Raw genomic sequence first — 22000 nt, 5'->3', positions numbered from 1 at the left:
GCTTTAAAGCATTTTTAATGTTTTCCACAAGAATCTGATTACCCACATCAGTTAGGTGGACTCCATCTCGCCAAAAAATATTGGCCCTATCAAATTTAATGTTCTCATTACGGAACAATCTCATGCCAATGAACAAAAGCACACACAGCTTTATGGACGTTGCGCATCGCTTTTTCCATTTGCGGACCAAATGAACTAGAACGCATCCACATCTGTCTCTGGGCAATTGGAGAAATGTTTTGGGGGGAATTAGTGAACACTTCCTTCAACTTTCCCAATGTCTCCTTCATTGCAAACTGATATGAGATTCCAGTTACATTCCACAAACTGTTCCTACCACAATGAATGATAATAATATCCAGATGCTTCAATTGAACCATATTTGCACAAAATGGGAGCAAATTCACCCACTTCATGCCACACACTCCTTACCAGAACACTTCCAATTCAGGAAATCAAAGATGTTTGCCTACAAAATACATCTTCACCCAGTGAGTCCCCCAAAATCCAAACACTGTGCCTGCTGAAATACATTGCCATGTCCATTTTCAATCCTTTCACAACTCCTATTAACAAAACTTCTCCTACCCTCTCTTCCTGCACACCACACCCAGGAAACCCTATTGGCTGATCCTACGATTGTCCGCGGCCTCCTCAGTCCCCTCTCCATTCCAGGTAGCACCAAAAGACCAGGATGAGGCAATGAGGCACGTGCTGCCCGCGGACTACTGCGATGTTCGTGGAAGGATCATCCAATTGAACGGGGCAGGGAGGGAAATTAAACCACAATATAAATGCTTTAATCTGTAGTGGTGGCTCTGAAAAGAACCTTTTTTTGGGGGAGGGGTGTTTGTAAACCAACACCTTTTTTTCCTTATTTTTTCTTTTGTTTTTATTTTTCCTTAAAGGAATCTCTTCAATGCATTCCTTACATTATAAAGGAAAATTGCATTTCCGACATCTCTGAAGTGAATTCCATGTGGCCCAAAAAATTCACACCCTGAGAATTGATATTATCATTCTCAAAAGATATTCCTGAAGCATACAATAAAGCAGATACACCTTTATTTATAATCTGTTTTGATTGTTCAATATGAGGACAGCCCTCTGATTTATTTCCGAAAAAATAATCTGAGCAGCAGGAATCAGTTGCATTAGGCTTTTAATCCTTCAACGCAACTTGCAAAGACACTGGAGTCACAAACCTCAAACTGTCCCCTCCACAATGGACAATCACAATATCTGGATATTTGAAGTGAGCCATATTCTCACAAAATGAAAGCAAGCTTGCCCAGTTTGAACCACAAACTGCATGCCAGGAAACTTCTGCCATTCCAATAATTCTGAGGATGCCCTGATTATCAGCATATACCTTCAATGACTGAATTGAAGAGTCCCCCAGAATCCACACAGTCTGCCTTCTCAAAGACTTCTTAAACACAATATGGGGTAGTGAGTCCTCTTTGTTTGTTCTCGAGGAGCCTGTGTCATGAGGGATTATGTGAATATATATGTGAAAAGACACAGGCTACCCCTCCCTTCTACACCTGCAGATATGAGTACTGCTCACCACTACTACAGATGACTTAGCTAATCTGTATTCTTCATAAAGTAGATCATCACTTCTTGTTAACAATAAAAAACAATTTTATTTGTCATCATATACTCTAAAAAAACAGTTCTCAGGCATTACACTATAACGCAAACACATTCGTTAGATACATTAAGTATTTTTCTCTGAGCCTCTGCGGAACAGTATATTGACATTCATATAGTGCTTTACAGCGTATAGTGCTTTACAGAGTGCTTTCTGGCCATGCGGTAAAAGGGAAGGGTTAGTAAACAGTGGGCCTCATTACAAGGATGGCGGTAAGGGTTTACCGGTACCGGTAAGGGTACCAGTGCCGGTAAACCCTTACCGCCTTACTACGAGGTTCCTTTGTGGGACTTTACCAGCCGTTAAGGACGGGACCCGCAAAGGGACCTTGGAGGTAATTATGGTACCGCAATTTGCGGTACCATAATTACCGCCTTCCCCATTCCCATTGAGCCGTATGGGGGCAAAAATGGGAATGGGGAAGTGCCATGGTGAATGGGGAATTACAGCCCCCACACACCTTGGAATAGGGCGGTAATTCCGCCATTCACCATGGCGGACCCGGTAAAATACCTGGGGCTACCATGGCGCTAATAGCGCCATGGTTACCGCCGTCCGTGTAATGAGGACCAGTGACTTTGTGTGTTGTTCTTATTCCAATACACATTGCAAGTACACCACACCCAGCAAACCTGATTGGCTACTCCCCACAGTCCCCTTTCGATGGCAGGCATCCACAAAAGGCCTGGATGTGGCATGTGCCATCCGCTGACTGCCGTGGTGTCTGCACACCCACTTGCAGAGGGCAACCCTTCTACCCTTTCCACTTCCATGTTCTTAACACTCCCTCATTGGCTGCTTTCAAAGAGTCACACATCTATACACTAATCACATCACAAACCTCTACACCTAACCCTGTCATCTCTCTTCAACACTTCATATGTACACTTGAACTCTCAGAGTACATATCGCCTCTTAATAAAACAGTTCTGCATCAAAAAGATAACATTATACAGGTATGCTTACATTTCGAAAAATGTTTTCTTGAACTCTTTCACATATATATATATATATATATATATATATATATATGGGATACATTACTCACCGTAATCGTATTTCTGATGCTTGTATCTGCTTAGATTCACATGCTGTGCATAGGCCACATCTAGTGGAAGCTGCGGAGTATTACAGTTTGTTTTTTGAAACTCAAAAATGGGCGTCGACACAGGGCGTGCCAGTAATACTATCCCTAGTGTGACATCCACTGTACCTAAGATCCCTCACACGTCTAGGATCCTCAGATTGTATTTTTTCTGACATGAGGTAGCATGAGGAGTAGCTTGAGTACAGATAATCCAAGCAGATAGATAGAAAGGTAAGACTACAAGCAACCATGCGCCTTCTCTCAGAGGGGAGGAAGGGTGGGTCGCATGTGAATCTAAGCAGATACAAGCATCAGAAATACGATTACGGTGAGTAATGTATCCCTTCTGAGGCTTGTGGAATCTGCTTAGATCACATGCTGTGCATAGATTAGCGAGCAGTACCTGAAGAAGGAGGTGGGATGTGAGAAGGGTCATGAGCAAATAAGTGTTTTTTAGAACCGCTTGTCCCCCTTGTGTATCTGCCTTGGAATGGGTGTCAATGCAGTAATGCTGAGTAAAAGTGTGAATAGAGCTCCAAGTAGCTGCTTTGCAAATGGTGTCAAGGGGTACATTTGCAATGAAAGCCAGAGTGGCCCCAATGCCTCTAGTAGAGTGGGCTCTTGGCGTGAAAGGCAGAGGTCTTTCAGAGAGTGAGTAACACAGCTGGATACAGTTAATAATCCGCTTCGAGATGGCACCTTTAGAGACGCGATCCCCCTCTCTGCCTGTAGCTACGGAGACAAACAGTTGATCTGTTTTCCTTAGCGGTCTGGTTTTATTTACATAGTAGAGGACTGCCCTACGCACATCTAGGGTGTGTAGTTTCACCTCAGCCGAGCTTTGAGGGTCTTGGAAGAAAGCCGGAAGCTCGATGGACTGGTTTACGTGGAATTTAGATATAAACTTAGGTGAGAACCTAGGGTGTGTGCGTAAAACCAGTTTGTCTTTATGGACAGTAAAGAAGGGATCCTGCACTGACAGAGCCTGAATTTCACTGACCCTTCTTATAGAAGTAATAGCTACTAAGAAGGCCGTTTTATAAGTCAGGTGTTTGAGACTGCTTTTATGCATGGGCTCGAAAGGGGGGCCCATGAGCTTAGATAGCACCACATTAAGGTCCCACCCTGGTGGTGGGTTTGAAATAGGAGGGTGAGGTCTCTTTACTCCTTCCATGAAGGCTTTAACTACTGGTACTTTCCACCACGAGACCTTGCTATGGGAAGTGGTGTATGCCGACAGGGCTGCCAGGTGTACTTTCAGTGAGTTAAAAACCAATCCTGCATCTAGCAGGTGGAGCATGTATGTAACAATAGTGGAAGGAGTGCAATCAACAGGGTTGATTGATCTACTCTGGCACCAGATAACAAACCTCTTCCACTTGTCAAAGTAACAGTGCCTTGTGTTTGGTTTCCTAGATTCTTTTAGGATGTCCATACACCACTGTGATAAATTGAGATGTCCAAACTCTATGACCTCAGGAGCCATGCTGCCAGGTTCATTGAGTTGGGTTGCTGATGCACTGTTTGACCTTGGTGCTGGGACAGTAGGTTGTACGAGGCTGGAAGTTTGATGGGCTCGCACACCGCCATCCTGCATAGGTGTGGGAACCACGGTTGTCTTGCCCACATGGGAGCAACTAGGACGAGCGTCATCGACTCTCTGTTCATCTTGTTGACCACCTTCCTGATGAGAGGAGTTGGTGGAAAAGCGTACGCAAACATCCCTGACCAGTTCATCCACAGGGCGTTCCCCTGGGAGTCTGGTTGGGGGAACCTGGATGCAAATCCTGGGCATTGTCTGTTTTCGCTTGTGGCAAATAAGTCTATAGTGGGGAAACCCCACTGAGAGAAGATATCTTCTACGACCTCTCTGTGTAGAACCCATTCGTGTTCCTCTGAGAGGGAGTCTCTGCTCAGAGCATCCGCTAGGGAATTGAGCTCCCCTGGAACATGTTGTGATGACAGGAAGATGTTCCGTCTGAGTGCCCATATCCAGATTTTCTGGGCAAGCTTGGACAGATTTGGCGAACGAGTCCCTCCTTGCTTGTTCAGGTAGAACATGGTGTTGTGCTGTCCATCCGGATTTGCACTGACAGGTTTAGTAGGTGGGGCTCGAACGCTTGAAGCGCTCTGAATACTGCCAGAAGCTCTAGCAGGTTGATGTGGTTCTTGGCCACTGAGGGAGACCAGAGACCCTGAGCTGTGTGGTGGAGATGGTGAGCTCCCCACCCCGTCAGACATGCATCGGTAGTGACTACTGCCTGTACTTCGGGATCGTAAAAGGGTTTTCCCTGTGCAAGATTTACTCTTGTCCACCAGTGAAGGCTTTGTACTAGTGTTGGCGAAACGACCACTAGATCGTCCCACTGACCACTTGCCTGAGACCACTGTTTCGCCAACCATTCCTGCATGGGACGCATGCGCAGGCGCGCGTGGTGGACCAGGTAAAAACATGACGCCATCATGCCCAGTAAACGCATTGCTTTGCGTACTGTTATTTGGTGACCGGACTGATATTGCAGAATTTGCAGTAGTATATTCCGAATTCTTTCCTCTGAAGGAAAGGTCAACCCCTCTTGAGTATCTAGGATTGCTCCTAGGAACTGTTTGGAGGTGCTTGGCACCAGGCTTGACTTTTTCTCGTTGATTGAGAAGCCTAACTCGTGGAGGAGGTCGATAGTCTTTTGAATGTTTGTCCTGCAAATTACTGGGGTTTCCCCCGTTATGAGCCAGTCGTCCAGATAAGGGTACACCGGGATTGCCTCCCTGCGTAGGTGTGCAGCCGCCACCGCCAGTACCTTGGTGAATACCCTTGCTGCCGAAGCTATCCCGAAGGGCAGTACCTAGAATTGGTAGTGCCGACTGTCCACCTTGAAGCGCGAGTACCTTCTGTGCATTGGGAACATGGAAATATGAAAATAGGCATCTTTCATATCCAAGGTTGCCATGTAATCCCCCTTTTTTAGGAGGTGGATTACCTCTTGTAGCGTAGTCATACGAAACTTTTGGAGCTTGACATACTTGTTGGCAGGCCGTAAGTCCAATACTGGGCGCATTGTCAAATCTTTTTTTGGCACAAGGAAGTAAGTTGAATAAATACCCTTGTTTACCTGGTGTCCCGGGACGAGTTCTATCGTGTACTCTTCTAGCAGAATGGCGATCTCCTCGAGGAGAATCTTCTGATGTTCTAAAGAGTGTACTCTTTGTCGTGGAGGATGGTTCCGGGGACGCTGCAGTAGTTCTATACAGTAACCTGAGGATACTGTTGACAGCACCCATCTGTCTGATGTGATCCCTTCCCAAGCCTGGGTGAAGTTGGAAATGCGCCCCCCTACTGGGGTTGCGTGAGAAGGGACCCTGAACTGAGCGTCACTGCTTTGGTAGAGGCGTGCCGCCTCCTTTGCTGGGGCTGCCTCTGCCTTTACCACGTCCTCTCCTATTACCCCTGCCGTAACCCTGGGTAGACTGTTGGCTGTTGTTCCACTGTGTACCCTGCCCCTGGGAATAGTTAGATCCTCTCTTGGAATTTTGGCCGCGTGGGCGACGAAAATTACTATTCCCTCTCTGGTTAGGGGGTTTATTGGTTAACTGGCCAAGAGACTTGAGTGTCTCGTATTCGTCTTTGGCATTCTTCAGTGCGTCCTCGACCGCCTTACCAAACAACAGATCGGCTTCCACCGGTTTGTCCAATAATGATGCCTGGGTTTCTGCCTTAAAACCAGACTGCCGTAACCACGCATGTCTCTTGATAACAGTACCTTCTGCTATCAATCTGCCTGCGTTGTCTGCGGATTCAAAGGTTGCTTTTAAAATGCAACCAGACACGGCTCTACCCTCTGCGGAAATCCGAGCTAATTGGCCCTTTAAGGGTTCCGGAGCAGAGGCTATGAGTGCCGCGACTTCTTCCCACTGATGGCAGTTGTAGCTGGCCAACAGGGTGGTGGAGTTTGCAATCCTTGCCTGATAAGCGGACGTTGAGGCTACTTTCCTGCCGAAACCATATAGTTTTTTGCTCTCCTTGTCTGGAGGAGCTTCGGACGATGACAAGGGAGTTCCAGCCCTCTTACGAGTGTTAGTGACAACTAGGGAGTCTGGTTTCAGATCTCCTCTTATATAGAGAGGGTCAGACTGGGCTGCCCTGAAAAGTTTTTCAACTCTGGGATTGACTGCTCTGGTGAGGCTTGGGTTCACCAGGGACTGGTCTATTCTCTGCTGAATAGACTTGAGGATAGGGATGGTCTGGGCAACAGGCCTCCTTTCTCCCACTAACTCTTCTGCGAAGTCCCTCTCCTCCTGGACACCGTGGATGTCAATATAGAAGTGTTCTGCTGCAACTGCGAGAACCTCATTCAGGAGGTGTTGGTTATCGACAGGGGAGTCGGTAACCGGGGCTTCCTTCTCTACTGGGGAATCTACTCTGTAGGTTTCAGGATCTTCCTCTTTTTGGTCCTCATCGTCCCCATAGTAGCCTGTCCCGGTTTGCTCTTCTGCCATGCCAAAATCTTGGTCCTTACCAAAGGAAGTCTCTCCTGGATATCTTGAGTATGGTCGTGAATATGGTTGTACCTCGAAGGGGTCTGTAGACCTCATCGGTGTCTCAAACCGGGGCTTCTTACTCAGGGGGATAGGATCATTAGAGCCTGAGGGTGTAGCCCCTTGTGGATCATATGAAAGGAAATGTTCTGGATTTTTATCATAAAAGTCTGCCAAAGAAGACATCCTTGACATGACCCTATCTATGTCATCACTGGACCATTTTTTGGAACTGGGAATGACTCTCTCAGAAAGTTTTGAAAATTTATCTTGAGTAGATTTGCTCTTTGAAATATCAGCAGACCTGGTCTTGTCTGCCTGTCTAGGAGGAGTGGAGTGTTTCACAGGTGTGGAAGAGTGCAGAGGCTGCTACTTCTGCTGTTTTCCCCCCTCCCCGTGAGTGGAAAAGTGTTTTCCCTGTCACTTTGTGGCTCCGGAGGTTTTGGACGCCTGGCGTCGAGGATCGGGGGTAGAGTCCCTGTCCTTCGAACGTGGGGCCGTGCTGATATTGTCTGCGGGATCCGACTCCTGGAGTGCGGCTTGGGGGTGGAAGTCGTCTTCGTCTTCCGACGATCGAACTTCCGTTAGCTTAGGGAGCGAGGCACTCTTGGCAAGAGTGGATGATTGCCTGGAGTCATGCGGCGATCTTGATCTCGAACGCCCAGAGGACACCGTTTCGGACCGTTCTGTTTGTGCCTCTTTCCGAGCACTCGACATCGTCGAGTCTCGGTTGGACTTCGTGTGTTTAGTGTGGGTGGTGTGTGAAGCGCCTGTGTCGCAGGGGGTCTCCCCCATAGCCGCCCTGTCGGACGTCCTTCCGAGGTCGGGGACCTGCGCTCGGCTGTCTTTCGACGCCGTAATGCCCTCGCCGTCCGAAAGCACGGCGTCGCTGCCATCGCTGAAGGTGCCCTCTGCTGCCATGACCGCCTGCCTGGCGTGGTGGGCCCAACGCTTCGTCGAACGGTCCTTAAGTGTTTTAGGTTTAAACCTACTACACGCTCTGCAATTCGCTTCGGGGTGGTCCCTCGGCAAGCAGAGATTGCACGTGGCGTGCCTGTCGACCCAAGGGTATTTGCGATTGCACTTGGGGCAGAATTGAAAAGGGGTACCCTCCATACGCACCTTGAGGCAGCGGGCTGTTAAGTGTAGGAAATGTATAAGGTGTACCTATATACCAAGAGTGTAGAGTATGTCCAACCCCCCACTCTCCCTACTTGCAGGGCCAAGGCCAGAGGCCTTCCAAGGCCCGGGCCGAGGCCAGAGGCCTTCCGAGGCCCAAATCCGTCGTGCAGCAGCCGACGGTCGATTTCTTCTCCAGCCGGCGTCGAGTGTCGAAGTTCGACGTTGGGATGGGGAAGGATGTCAATTAATTAATATTTTAGCAAATGTATGGCTAAGGCCAGGGGACTCCGTAAGATGCTTCCGACCAGTATGGCGGAAATAAACAATCTGAGGATCCTAGACGCGTGAGGGATCTTGGGTACAGTGGACGTCACACTAGGGATAGTATTACTGGCACGCCCTGTGTCGACGCCCATTTTCGAGTTTCGAAAAACAAACTGTAATACTCCGCAGCTTCCACTAGATGTCGGCCTATGCACAGCATGTGATCTAAGCAGATTCCACAAGCCTCAGAAATATATATACACACACACATACACATATATATATACATGGTTCCTGCTACTGACTCTGTAATAAGGTTTGCAATAAACATATTGGGCCTCATTACGAGTTTGCCGGTCCGGAAGCAACGGTACCGGTAAGCTTGCCGGTACCATTGTCTCTGGACCAGCAAACTACGAGTTCTGCAAGTGGGTGGCTTTCAGCCCGGCAGGTCTAACCTGGCGGGCAGAATGGCACCCGCTTGCAGACCTTGACCGATGCACCGGCACTGTTGCACACAGTGCCGGTGGTGCATCCGTCCTCCCCATTCCCATTGAGTTCGATGGGACTCGATGGGAATGGGGATTTTCTGTTTTCCGGCACGCCAGAGTCATAATGAGGCTGATTGTCTTTTTTAACCACTGTAACAAATGCCAAGCATTCATCACCTGCTCACACAAAGCAGCAACCAATTAAAATGCTCTGCATTTCAACATTTTTCTTTTTACAAGCATTTTCATGAAAGTTGAAAAATGCATATGTGCATGTAGAGCAGCACTGTGTCACTTTTCCATAAGATAAGGGAACACCAAATAAAATGGACCTGTACACCATTTTGAAATGCCACTTAGTATCGCACAGTTTAATATCTTGGCAGCACATGCATACATCCCAACATCGCCCATTTCAATGTATAGGTGCTTCTTAAGTCTTTTGCAAAGTAAATAATATGACTAAACGTCACAATTCCAAACTGTGACATGCATTCCACATAAACATATGTAATGCTGTGCTTCCCTAAATATTTTTTGGAAGCCTTCTTAACAAAGTAAAAAAATACATGTCTCCATCTCCAGCAGCAGTGTGTCACTTTTGCATAAAACAAAGCAAAAGCAGAAAACATTTATTTGTACACCATTTATAATTGGCGATCAGTGTGTGCCAGTTTAATATATTAACAGCACATGTATACTTCCTAACAGATCCCATTCCAATCTTCAGCTGCTTATGCAGTCAAACGTTATTTCTCTACATTCTGTGACTTGTACTCCAACGTTTATAATGGTAAAAGTGCAACTACAAGTCCCATAATGCAAACACAAACTCTATGACTACATAAACACCAATAGATTATACTGTATCGTGGTGGTAAGTATTCATATACTCCTAACACATTAAACTTATACACACCAACTGCCATTTAAAGTGTACTACAAATATTTTCATCAACTTTTCTTTGCTTTTAAAACTTCTGCAAATGGACATTTCTTAAATTTCAAAAAAATTCTCCTAAAAGCAACCATTTTTAACCGTCCACCAATTGTATTAACTTTTTCCCCACCACTCCTCCTTCAAACACAAATATAACCCTTCCTTCCTTCCTAACTTCACCATTACCAAACATTCCCACTAACTTTCTTTTACAATTACAGGAAAGAAGCACATCACTGCAATCAAGAACCGAAAAACGAATACCCTTTGCATCCGACAAAGTACATTAATGGACCAGAATGGCCCTTCAGACCCAGTCTTCTTTTTGACTAAGAAGTATCTGGAATAGACTTTGGAGCCCTGGAGTCATCTTGGAACTAGCTCTATTGCCCCTTTTCGTAGCATGGCCTGTGCCTCCTGCAGGATGTGCTGCTCCTGCCGGTTCACCGGAGGGATCCGTGGACACTTGTGCTGAAACTCCAGGGTCTGTCTGTGGGCGAGAGTGTCCAGCACCCATCTGTCGGTGGAGATCTTCTGCCACTCGCTGACGAATCCCGTCAGCCGGCTTCCCATCAGGGTGCATGGGTGGGGGCACGACGTCCTGGCCAGTTCAGTCCTGCTTTGGCACCTGCGTACAACCTTGGGGGCGACAACAGAGCTAACCACTTCCCCCGAAGGCCTTGTAACGGCCTCTGTAGGCCTCCTGGGTCGTGGACCGGGAGGGCTGACGGTACGACGAGGAGAAACCTTTCGACGATCTGCCCGACTTTCCTCCGGAGGCACGAAAGGAAGAGCGGTGATGTTGGAGAGGGCCCAGTGTTCGAGCCATCTCTGTATCCGTCTTGATGGCCTGCAAGTAATCGCCAACGGCCTTCCCAAAGAGGTTATCCCCATCAAAGGGCATGTCCAGTACCCTCGTCTGACCTCCTGGCGGAAATTTGAGCAAAATTGATTTACTGCCAAATTACCGCCAAACTCATACGATCCTCCGGAACCAATTAGCAAAGCCCCTTTTAGACTATGTAACTCATCAGCTCTATCTTTAAAATGGTGGACAACCAAGGTAATATGTACATGCTGTTCACTGCAATAGACAACTCACTGTCATCCATATTAACTTAACCTCTGACATGGTACAATGGGAGAAATTCTGCTCTGACATGGTACGATGGGAGACATTTTGCTAACAACGTATGGGCTGATGAGCATAGCTGAAAACCTGAATGAATGGCTCAGCTTCAATTGAATATGCAAGATTTTATTAAATTGATTCTGAGCACTGGAGTGCAGTTTACTCACCTGAAGGGCAGGAAAAGCTTTCTCTTTGATAGTCTTGAATGTGCATGGGGTAGGCCACTCCTTCTTCATTAATACCGACTGGAGCGTTAAGTTCAGTCCCTGTTTTAAAAATATATTTTTAAGCAAACACATATTTTCTCAAGAGGACAGAATCCACATTGAAGTGCTGACAGTCAATATTTTACATCATCATCTGTTTATTACACTTTCTTCAGTTTTCCAACTCACCCTACTTTCTGAGGGATGTGCACTAATAAAAAGAATGGCAGTACAATCAAGATGGCAATGCATTCCAGATAAAATATCAGACGAAAGGAGAAAGATAAGGTTGGGTATATAACAAATGAGCTTTGAGATTAGACTGAAAAATACGAAAAGATGAAGACGAACACATAGAAAAGGAAAAAGTTCCAGTGTTTCGGCCCAAGGAGAGCAAAGGACTAGATGCAACAAGATGCATATGGAGGTTTAGGGACAGAGAGAAGAAGCTGATTCAAGGAAAGGAGCGGCCAGGAAGGTGATTAGAGGGACATAAGTGAAGAAAGATAAAGAGAAAGAACTGGGTTTAAAGAGAAAGTACTACGTTTGCTCACACGAGGGAGCATCTTAAGGAACAGAACACCTTTTAAGCACAAATGATCTATGTATATAATTTGAGTCATTCTTCTTTATTAAAAAATAATTACACTGGGAGTACAAAAGTTATTTTCATTCATCTTGGTCAGAAGCACTTTATGAGTCATGAAGTATGGTAAGATCAGTTGGCTGCCCTTATCAAGATGGGATGGGAGCCCCTCTCAGACTGGAGTAGCCAAAGCTAGTCCTACCACTGAAGTTATGAAGTGAAGGTGACTGTAGAGAGTGCCCCATTTCTTCCCTCTCCCCATGTGCTGATAGGTCTATTATCAGTACCAGCGCTAAATAACCTCATACCTATAGAGCATGAGGCTGGCAAGCTCTTTTCTGTCTCTCAATAGAGAGAATCCCATTAAAGCAAGCTCAGTGGTGGTAACAATCCATCAGCGCCTCCAAAGTCATGCAGCCATGCAAGCTTGCATACTCAGCAGGTCAGCTGTGGGAAACAGCTACGCACCACCAGCTGCTTTACAACACTGGTCAGCGCATAGCGATGCGACGCAAGTCGCTCCAGGAAACCTACATGCTCGATTTACAACTGACCAGAGGAGCGTCTCCCAAAATAGAATAACTCCCGCTGCCAAGCAGAAGCCTAGATGAACTTGGACAGTGGGGAAGATAGGGATTAATTGGATTAGGGAGGACAGCCAATGGGGAGATGGGGGAGGATAAATGAAGGGGGTGGACCCAGAAAGTTGTTGGCTTTTCGGGGAAGGCCAGAGAAGGTGGAGCAAGAGACAAGCAGAAGGAAAAAGTAGCAGTGGAGCATGGAGGAAGTTATTGGCAAAAGTGCAGTATTGGATGATGAGAGCATGTGGTACTGTTGTTTGAGTGTGTGTGTGAGCATGATTGTTAGCAGGAGAGTATGTTGAGAATGAAGTGGTGACTGAGGAAATTAAAGTAAGGTGACTGTGAAGAAGATGGGGTGGAGAAGTAGTAGTGTGGAGGAGGGAGTAGTAGAGACACTAGTAGTGATGTGGAGGAGGTAGCAGTAGTGGGGAAAGGGGAGGTAGTAGTAGTATTATTGGAAGGCGAGGGAGTAAAGACTAAGGGTGAAGGTGCACTGTAGAGAAAGACTTTGGTGGGACAGAAGATGAAGAGGAAGATGCAGGGAGAGAAAGGAGAGAAGGTGGGTACATTTGGAAGGGAGGAGAGTAGGAGAAGGAAGGGACAGCGAGAGAGGAACATCAGGGAGAGGTATAGACGGGCGAGCAAGAACAGGCACATGTCCAGTGCATCTTAATGGTACTGGTTTACCAGGGTCCCTGTTAGAAACACCTAGATTGCTATCTGAGGACATTTTTAGATAGGGAAGGCTACTGCATTTAGGCCCTCACTATTTAGGCCCTCACTATTGGACATTAGACAGTAGGGGTTACCGATCAACAGTGACCGTCCTAGGGTTGAGGGCCAGGGAGGGAACTGCCCGGAATAGATGAGAGAGCAATTGACGGCCCGACACATTAAAAAAAACCAAAACAAAGCTGATTGAACTATCCATTGGGAGTTCACGTCAGATTATTATGGCCATCTGTTTAAACAGTTCCAAGTCTTTTCAACAAGGGTGATCTGTTTACAACCCACAATGCGTTTTTTGTAAAATCCCTTCCTCGGATGGACTGCTAGCAAAGGAACAAACAGAATGAACATACTATAATATAGTCACCAACAGAAACATGCCAACGTACCTTTTAAACAAGCAAGCTTTGCTTGCTTACTTAAAGAGTTTGAGCCTATGTTCTATTTATTAAGATAAATGCCGGTTGTCCCGGGACAGGCAGCAGTGAAAAGTGAGTGAATCTCATGCACCCAGCATGTAGACCAGCGCTGTGAGGGTTTTGCAACTACAGACTGCGGACGCTCCGAAATCCGGACGGGTTATATACCAAGACGTAACATGTCCTGGAATTTGAGACAATTGCATCACGTGATCAATGGCACTGCATTCTGGACACACCATGCGCCATAGCCATGCTAGACGTGGCTAAAGCGTTTGATTCCATCAGATGGGACTGGCTCTATGCAACTTTGCGCAGGTTTGGGTTTGGGCAGATATATATTCAGTGGGTACAGCTAGTGTACACTAGACTGATGGCTAAGGTCAAAACGGGGAGATAAGGTCAAAACGGGGAGATACATCTCGGAGGCGTGGGAACTGGAGAAAGGGATGAGGCAAGGTTTCCCTCTTTCACTGCAACTTTACGTGCTAGCCCTGGAACCTATTGCCCAGTATCTCAGGACTGAATACATAGGAGCAGGTATTGAAATTGATGGGAATAGGCCTTTGATTTCCCGGCGTATGGACGATATTTATTTATTTATTCGTATTTTTAAAGCGCACAATCAGCCCGTGGGCATCATGGCGCTGTTACATATAAAGCAATTGGCTGGTTACAGGAAGGAAGGTAGTTAAGATTACAAGGCAAATTTTGATTTACAGTAGCATTTTCTAGTTACATACGTTGGCAGTACTGACATCAAGGCATTAATGTGTAGTTCTTGTCAGAGGGGGGAATAGATTATGTAAAGAGCGTGGTTTAGAGGGACTTCCGGAAGGAGAACAGAGAGGGTTTGGCTCTGAGAGTTGGGGAGGTCATTCCAGAGCTTGGGTGCTATGCGCGGGAAGCCAATGCCTCCCGCTTCAGCTCTTCTTATGGTGGGAACTTGGAGTTGGTTGTCATGGTGGCTTCTCTTAGGACGAAGGGAAGATTTCCTGGTTATGGTTTCTTATAAGTAGGAAGGAGCGGTGTGATTGATGCATTTGTGTGTGAGGGTGAGTATTTTGAAGTTGATTCTTTCCTTGACTGGGAGCCAGTGAGCATTTCTTTGGGCCTGCGATACATGGTCAAATTTGGGGATGTGCCGAGCAGCACGGAGCACATTGTTTTGCACTATTTGGAGCTTGTTTAGATTTTTGGCTGATGTGCCGGCTAGGAGGGCGTTGCAATAATCTAGTCTGACTCCTATGGTGGCTCTAGCGATGGAGAGGCAGTTGGGAGTGGTAAGGTAGGGTTTTATGGCATAGATGAGTTTGGTGGTCAGTGCGGAGGAGGAGGATATGGCGCTGACTTGTCTTGTCATGGAGAGTGTAGCGTCTAGGTAGACTCCTAGAGTCTTCACGACAGTTGAGACAGGTATGTTAGTGTTGTCAATGGTTATGTGTGAGTAGTCTTGGCTGAGCTTGGATAGAATTTTGCTGGGGGCCAGGATGATGATCTCTGTTTTGTCCCCGTTAAGGCAGAGACCATTGATAGCCATCCAGGTTTGGATCGTGGAGAAGATGATAAGGAGGGCTTCTGTGTCTCGGGCGTAGTTTCCAGTGAGGGGGAGGAGGACTTGCGTGTCATCGGCATAGTTAGTGTAGGTGTAACGCTCACCTGATTCCCGTAGAGGCGCCGGTCTTGACTGGGCGTATACCGTATCTTCAAAGGTGATGTGTAACACACGGCTGGCTCTTTGGGCTGGACCTCTGTGCACTGTATGTCTGGCTCGAAGGGTAAGATGTCTGCAGATAGAAAATGTGGGATTAATGAACTGGGTTATTGAATGTCTCTCTCTTCTTCCCTTTCTCTTCTCCTGTAGAACCCCAAAGGTTAACGCTCTCACCTTAGGTAAGTGAACGCCGTGCTCTCCATCTGCCTCGAGGCAGGGTGCTGTAACCAGTTTCTTCACTGGATAAGGGGAGCAGGCCTCTTGACTCCAGAGGACTGCTGTCCGTCGTTTACTGCACGAACGGTAAGTTTCGAGTAATTCTAATGTCTTTAAAGTCTTTAGTAATGATGTCTCTTGTTTTGCAGGGTTCCGGCGATGGCGGATGGCGGGCTGAAGTGAGTTGAAGATGGAGCCCGTGTGATGAATAGAAGCCCCTGGAAGCACGTAAGTAAGCGCTTGTTGCCTGCTTCACGATGCGTTCTAACTGTCTTTTTATTTTGCAGGTACAAGTTCGGGGCGGCTGCAGGGTGCCGGAATACCCACTGGGTTAGATGTGGAAAGGAGTAATGGCACGTGAGTATTAAAGTTCCCCAATGTCTTTAAACGCACCTTGTTTTGTCTTTCAGATGCGGGATGCAGCGCCGAAGGCCTCCGGAGCGTGCGAAGAGTTGGTAAGCTTTTGTCTTTCAGATGCCGGAATGCAGTGTGAAGACCTCCGGAGCGCACGAAGAGTAGGTAAGCCTTTGTCTTTCAGATGCCGGAATGCAGCGCGAGGCGTTGGTGACAGCCGATGGACCAGGTAAGTGAAGAGCTGTCACTGAAGACCGTAATGCTAACCTGTTCTTTCTTGTCTTTATAGGTGTTGCTGAAGACTGGATTCAGAATGGTAAGCTTTTTTCCTTAGGCCCAGGATCAGATGCAGAAGACACGATGAGCGTTCTGCTGCTGAGGATGCAGAATAACGCAAAGCAAGATTCATCCATCGGGTGTGGTTTAAATAGCCTCCTGTAGTGCTTAGTAGTCTCCTTCCACAGCCACGCCTAAGAAAAGAGTTCCTGCTTTCCAGAAGAGTTCCAGTGTTCTGAATCTAGGGAGTGGCTCCTGCCCCACCCAACAGGAAAAGTAGTTCCAAACAGAAGAGGATCAGAGACTCAACTGGCAGGCAAGTAAGCAGCATGGTCTGCTGCAGGTAAGTCCACCCAAGTATTATGAGCCCGGCGCTTCCAGCGCTGGGACTGGGCATATTTATGAGCCTGGTGCCACTGGCGCCAGGACTGGGTCCAAAAGGTCCCAATTGGGACTGGTTGGCACTCGGAACCTGGGTTATGGATCTGCTTCCAAGGGAGTTGGGAAAACCCTGACCTTTTGGAAGCAGAGATCATGACAGTACCCCCCCCTCAAGGCCCCTCCCAAACCGGGCTTCTCCGGGGGTTTTGGCTTGTCAGGAAATGTTCGGTGAAATCTTTTGATTAGGCGAGGAGCGTGGACATATTCAGCAGGTTCCCAGGATCTCTCTTGGGGGCCGTAGCCTTTCCAGTCAATTAGGTAGAATAGTTTAGATTTGGAGATCTTGGAGTCCAGAATGCTTTTGACTTCAAACTCGAGTTCTCCATCAACTAGGATAGGTTTTGGAGATTTGGTTAGTCGGGTTTGAGGTTGCACGGGTTTTAATAGAGAGACGTGGAAGACCGGATGTATCTTCATGTGCGGGGGCAAGTCCAACTTGACCGCTACTGGGTTTACTATGGTAGTGATGGAATAGGGACCAAGGTATCTTGGGTTGAATGTGCGTGGCCCTTTTAGAGGTAGATATTTGGTGGATAACCAGACTTGATCCCCTACTTGATATTGAGGGGCTTCCTTCCGATGTTGATCTGCTCCTTTCTTGTATTGTTCTTTAGCCCTTTGAAGGTGAGAAACAGCTTCCTTAAAGGCTTGGGTGATTGTAGAATGCAGGTAGTCTACTGCTGGTGTTTCAAGATCTTGGAGGGGATCCAACTCCGAGGTTCGAGGGTGACTGCCGTACAAAAGAAAAAACGGGGTTTTCCCAGTTCCCGAATGGACAGAGTTATTGTAGGCATATTCGGCTATCCAAAGGATGTCTTTCCAAGTTTTTTCAGTTTGTTGCAGCATGCAGCGTAAATACTGTTCCAGAGTTTGATTGGTCCTCTCGGTTTGTCCGTCGGTCTGAGGGTGGTGACTGGTCGATAGTCTCACATCAATTTGAGCCGACCGACAGCAACTTCGCCAAAAATGAGAAATGAATTGACTACCTCGATCCGAAATTAGAACCGAAGGAAAACCGTGCAGTCGGACGATGTTTTCGAGAAATTCTCGGGCCAGAGTTGCTGCTGTTGGCAAGCCTTTGAGCGGAATGAAATGCGCCATCTTGGAGAATAAGTCCACGATTACTAGAATCGTATTGTATCCGGAGCATGGAGGTAGATCTGTGATGAAGTCCATAGAAAGCGTATGCCAAGGGCGAGGTGGGATGTCAATAGGGCGTAAGAGGCCTGCTGGTCTTTCCTTTTGACTCTTGTTTTGGGCGCATACTCCACAGGACATTATAAAGTCTCTGATATCTTTTTTCCAAGACGGCCACCAGAAGTAGCGCTTGATCTTTTCTGAGGTCTTGGCTATACCGGGATGTCCTTCCATTAAAGAATCGTGATAACAAGAGATTACTTTTTTCTGTAAATCTGTGCTGGGTAGGTATAATCGTTCTTGGAAATACAATAAGTTGTCCTTTACTGCAAAGTCCTTTCCCTGCAGATGCCAATTCTGTATGTCTGCTGGAGTTACAAGTTGCCTGGCTTTATCCTTAACTTCCCCTATGGATTCTGTGGCGATTACACCCAGAATTCTTTGTTCGGGAATGATTGGTACAGGTTTAGGGTTGATCAAGTGTTCTTCCACTCCCATCCGAGAAAGGGCATCAGCTTTACCGTTTTTTGTACCAGGTCGATAGGTAATTATGAAGTCAAACTCGGCAAAGAATAATGCCCAACGGAGTTGTCTAGAGGATTGGGCTTTTGCGGTTTTCAAATATTGCAGGTTTCGGTGATCCGTAATCACAGTAACAGTGTGTCGGGCCCCCAGCAGATAATGCCGCCAAGCCTTAAAGGCAGACTTGATAGCCAGAAGTTCCTTGTCAGTAATCGTGTAATTGATTTCAGGAGGCGAGAATTTGCGGGACCAAAATGCCACGGGATGCAACTGATTGGTTACCGGGTCCTTTTGTGATAGAACTGCCCCCATGGCAAGGCTTGAAGCATCAGTTTCCACGATGTAGGGGAGTTCGGGGCGAGGGTGTTTTAAGATTGGTGCAGAGATAAATTTAGTCTTCAAATCCTGGAAAGCTTGTTCCGCCTCGGTAGACCATTCAAAACGTTTGTTTTTCTTTAACAAGGCAGTGATGGGCTGGACTATTCGAGAGAATTCGGGGATAAACCTGCGGTAAAAGTTAGCGAAGCCTAACATGCTTTGCACACCTTTTACGGAGGATGGTGATGGCCATTTGAGAACTGCATCGACCTTCTTTGAATCCATACGCACTCCGCCAGGTGATAATATGAATCCCAAGAATTCAACTTCAGTCACGTTGAAAACACATTTTTCCAACTTAGCGAAAAGTTTGTGTTGACGCAATCTTTCGAGGACCATTTTCACGTGTTTCCGATGTTCAGATTCCGATGAAGAATAAACGAGGATGTCGTCAATGTAAACAACAACACACACATCTATGAGCTCTCTGAGGACATCGTTCATAAAATATTGAAAGGCGGCCGGGGCATTACAAAGTCCGAAGGGCATGACCTGATATTCAAATAGCCCATACTTGGTGCGGAAGGCCGTCTTCCATTCATCGCCCTCTTTTACTCGTACCAAGTGGTAAGCTCCTCTAAGATCCAGCTTTGTATATATGCATGCTTTTCTGACTTGGTCCAGGAGTTCAGGGATCAAAGGTAACGGATATCTATTCTTAACGGTGATCTGGTTCAGGGAGCGATAATCTATACAAGTTCTAAGGTCTCCTTCCTTTTGTGGAACGAAGAACAAAGCTGAAGAAGCAGGGGACTTGGAAGGACGAATAAACCCATTTGCCAGGTATTGATCCAGGTATTGTCGAAGGTGAAGGTTCTCAGGCTCGGTGAGGGCATAAATTCTACTACAAGGAGGAGTAGATCCAGGTATCAGGTCGATCTGGCAGTCATAAGACCTATGAGGAGGTAGAGAGTTAGCCTGATCCTTCCGGAAAACATCTTGGTATTCTAGGTATTCGGGAGGTAACTGGGGAGTCTCTGAAGAAATTGCTGCCAGTGCAACACCAGGTGGAGGGTGACAAGTAGAGACACATTCTGGAAACTGGACCGTTCTTGCTCGCCAATCGATCAGAGGATTGTGTTTCTCTAACCAAGGTATTCCTAGAATAATCTGAAACTGAGGGCCTTGATCACATCGAACACGATCTTCTCATGGTGTCCATCTTGACTTACTAGCGTCACTTCTTGAGTGGTATGCGTTACTGGCCCGGAGGCTATCTCCGTACCATCCACCGTAGTAATGACGTCCTTTACAGCCTTGGGACAAAGAGTTAGATTCATCCTCAAAACCATTTCATGATCCACATAATTGCCGATGGCACCGCTGTCGACGTAAGCTTCAATTGCATGTAATCGATCCGGATTATCAGGGCTAATGAGGACCATAGGTATCACGAAATGCGAGGTCACGGAACTGGTTTTCACGCTCGGCAAGAGGACCTCTATTCTTGTCGGGCGAGGCCTTTTCCTGCTCAGAGTTTGTAACTTTGGTAACTGCAGCTCCTACTGCCTTCTTGGCAGGTTTCACCGGACAGTCTCGAAGAAAGTGCCCTGAGTTTCCGCAATAGAGGCATAATTGCAACTGTTTTCTCCTTTCCCGCTCCTTTTGTGTTAGAGGACCTTTCAGACCCCCTTTTTGCATGGGTTCCCCGGAGTCTACTCCTTTGTAAGGAGTTGGCGGTTTGGAAAATACTCGAGCATCAAACTTGGAACGATCGGCCTTCCTGTTCTGCAGTCTGTGATCTATTTGAACGACTAAGTCTATATAGTCCGAACAATCTTGTGGGGGATTCACTACTTGGGCTAACACATCTTTGAGCTCTCCGCGTAGACCTCTATAAAACAGCGTAATCCTTTTGTCCTCAGGCCAACGAGTTTCCACTATCAGTCTGTTGAAAGACGCAATATAAGCCAAAAGGTCTTGATTACCTTGTCGCAACGAAAGAAGCTCATTGTCCAAGGCCTGCCCCTGTGAATGTCTTGCGAACAGTTTTTCCATACTGAGCTGAAAAGCTTGAAAATCATGGAGGACCGGATCATCTTGATTTACTAGAGGGATAGACCAGTCTGCCGCATTGCCACTAAGGTACGAAAGCACGAAAGCTACTTTAGCTTGATCAGTTGGAAAGGCTGCTGGCCGGCATAAGAAATGCAACCGGCACTGATTGATAAATACTGCAAACCTCTTTGGGTCACCAGAAAATCGTTCGGGCGGAGCCAGAGGTACATTCCCAGGTAGGTTGATCTGCACTGGATTCATAGAGGATGTAGAAAGAAGATTTCCCCCAGATGCGGGTAACGGGGTCTGTCCGGCTTGTGACTGTAGCAATTGTCTAGCGAGATCATCTGTTCGCTCCTTGGAAATAATCAGTTCCTTTCTTAGAGCGTTCGTTTCCTGACGGGCTGCATGCACTTCTGCCCTTAGTTCCCCAAGTAACTGGGCTAGCTGGTCGGTATCCGAGGTTTCCATAGCGCCTGGACGGGAGTTTTGTGGTAGGCTTTGCGTTCTGTAACGCTCACCTGATTCCCGTAGAGGCGCCGGTCTTGACTGGGCGTATACCGTATCTTCAAAGGTGATGTGTAACACACGGCTGGCTCTTTGGGCTGGACCTTTGTGCACTGTATGTCTGGCTCGAAGGGTAAGATGTCTGCAGATAGAAAATGTGGGATTAATGAACTGGGTTACTGAATGTCTCTCTCTTCTTCCCTTTCTCTTCTCCTGTAGAACCCCAAAGGTTAACGCTCTCACCTTAGGTAAGTGAACGCCGTGCTCTCCATCTGCCTCGAGGCAGGGTGCTGTAACCAGTTTCTTCACTGGATAAGGGGAGCAGGCCTCTTGACTCCAGAGGACTGCTGTCCGTCGTTTACTGCACGAACGGTAAGTTTCGAGTAATTCTAATGTCTTTAAAGTCTTTAGTAATGATGTCTCTTGTTTTGCAGGGTTCCGGCGATGGCGGATGGCGGGCTGAAGTGAGTTGAAGATGGAGCCCGTGTGATGAATAGAAGCGCCTGGAAGCACGTAAGTAAGCGCTTGTTGCCTGCTTCACGATGCGCTGTAACTGTCTTTTTATTTTGCAGGTACAAGTTCGGGGCGGCTGCAGGGTGCCGGAATACCCACTGGGTTAGATGTGGAAAGGAGTAATGGCACGTGAGTATTAAAGTTCCCCAATGTCTTTAAACGCACCTTGTTTTGTCTTTCAGATGCGGGATGCAGCG

The 22000-nt window shown here is 47.0% G+C and overlaps 1 protein-coding gene across 2 annotated transcripts in view; it reads right to left on the bottom strand.

The window, feature by feature from the left end:
* Positions 1-22000, bottom strand: part of LOC138583277 (zinc finger protein 530-like) — a 367448-nt gene that overhangs the window by 65244 nt on the left and 280204 nt on the right. For both annotated transcript variants that reach the window (XM_069655375.1, XM_069655376.1), the window contains exon 9: positions 11394-11492. In XM_069655375.1, the coding sequence (XP_069511476.1) occupies positions 11394-11492 (99 nt within the window). The remainder of the gene's footprint in view (positions 1-11393; positions 11493-22000) is intronic.

Source organism: Ambystoma mexicanum, chromosome 3q, assembly GCF_040938575.1.
Source record: "Ambystoma mexicanum isolate Mex_15411 chromosome 3q, UKY_AmexF1_1, whole genome shotgun sequence".
In the NCBI taxonomy this organism is placed as follows: domain Eukaryota; kingdom Metazoa; phylum Chordata; class Amphibia; order Caudata; family Ambystomatidae; genus Ambystoma; species Ambystoma mexicanum.
Note: the sequence above shows the minus strand (reverse complement) of the source record. Positions and strands in the feature narration are given on the sequence as shown.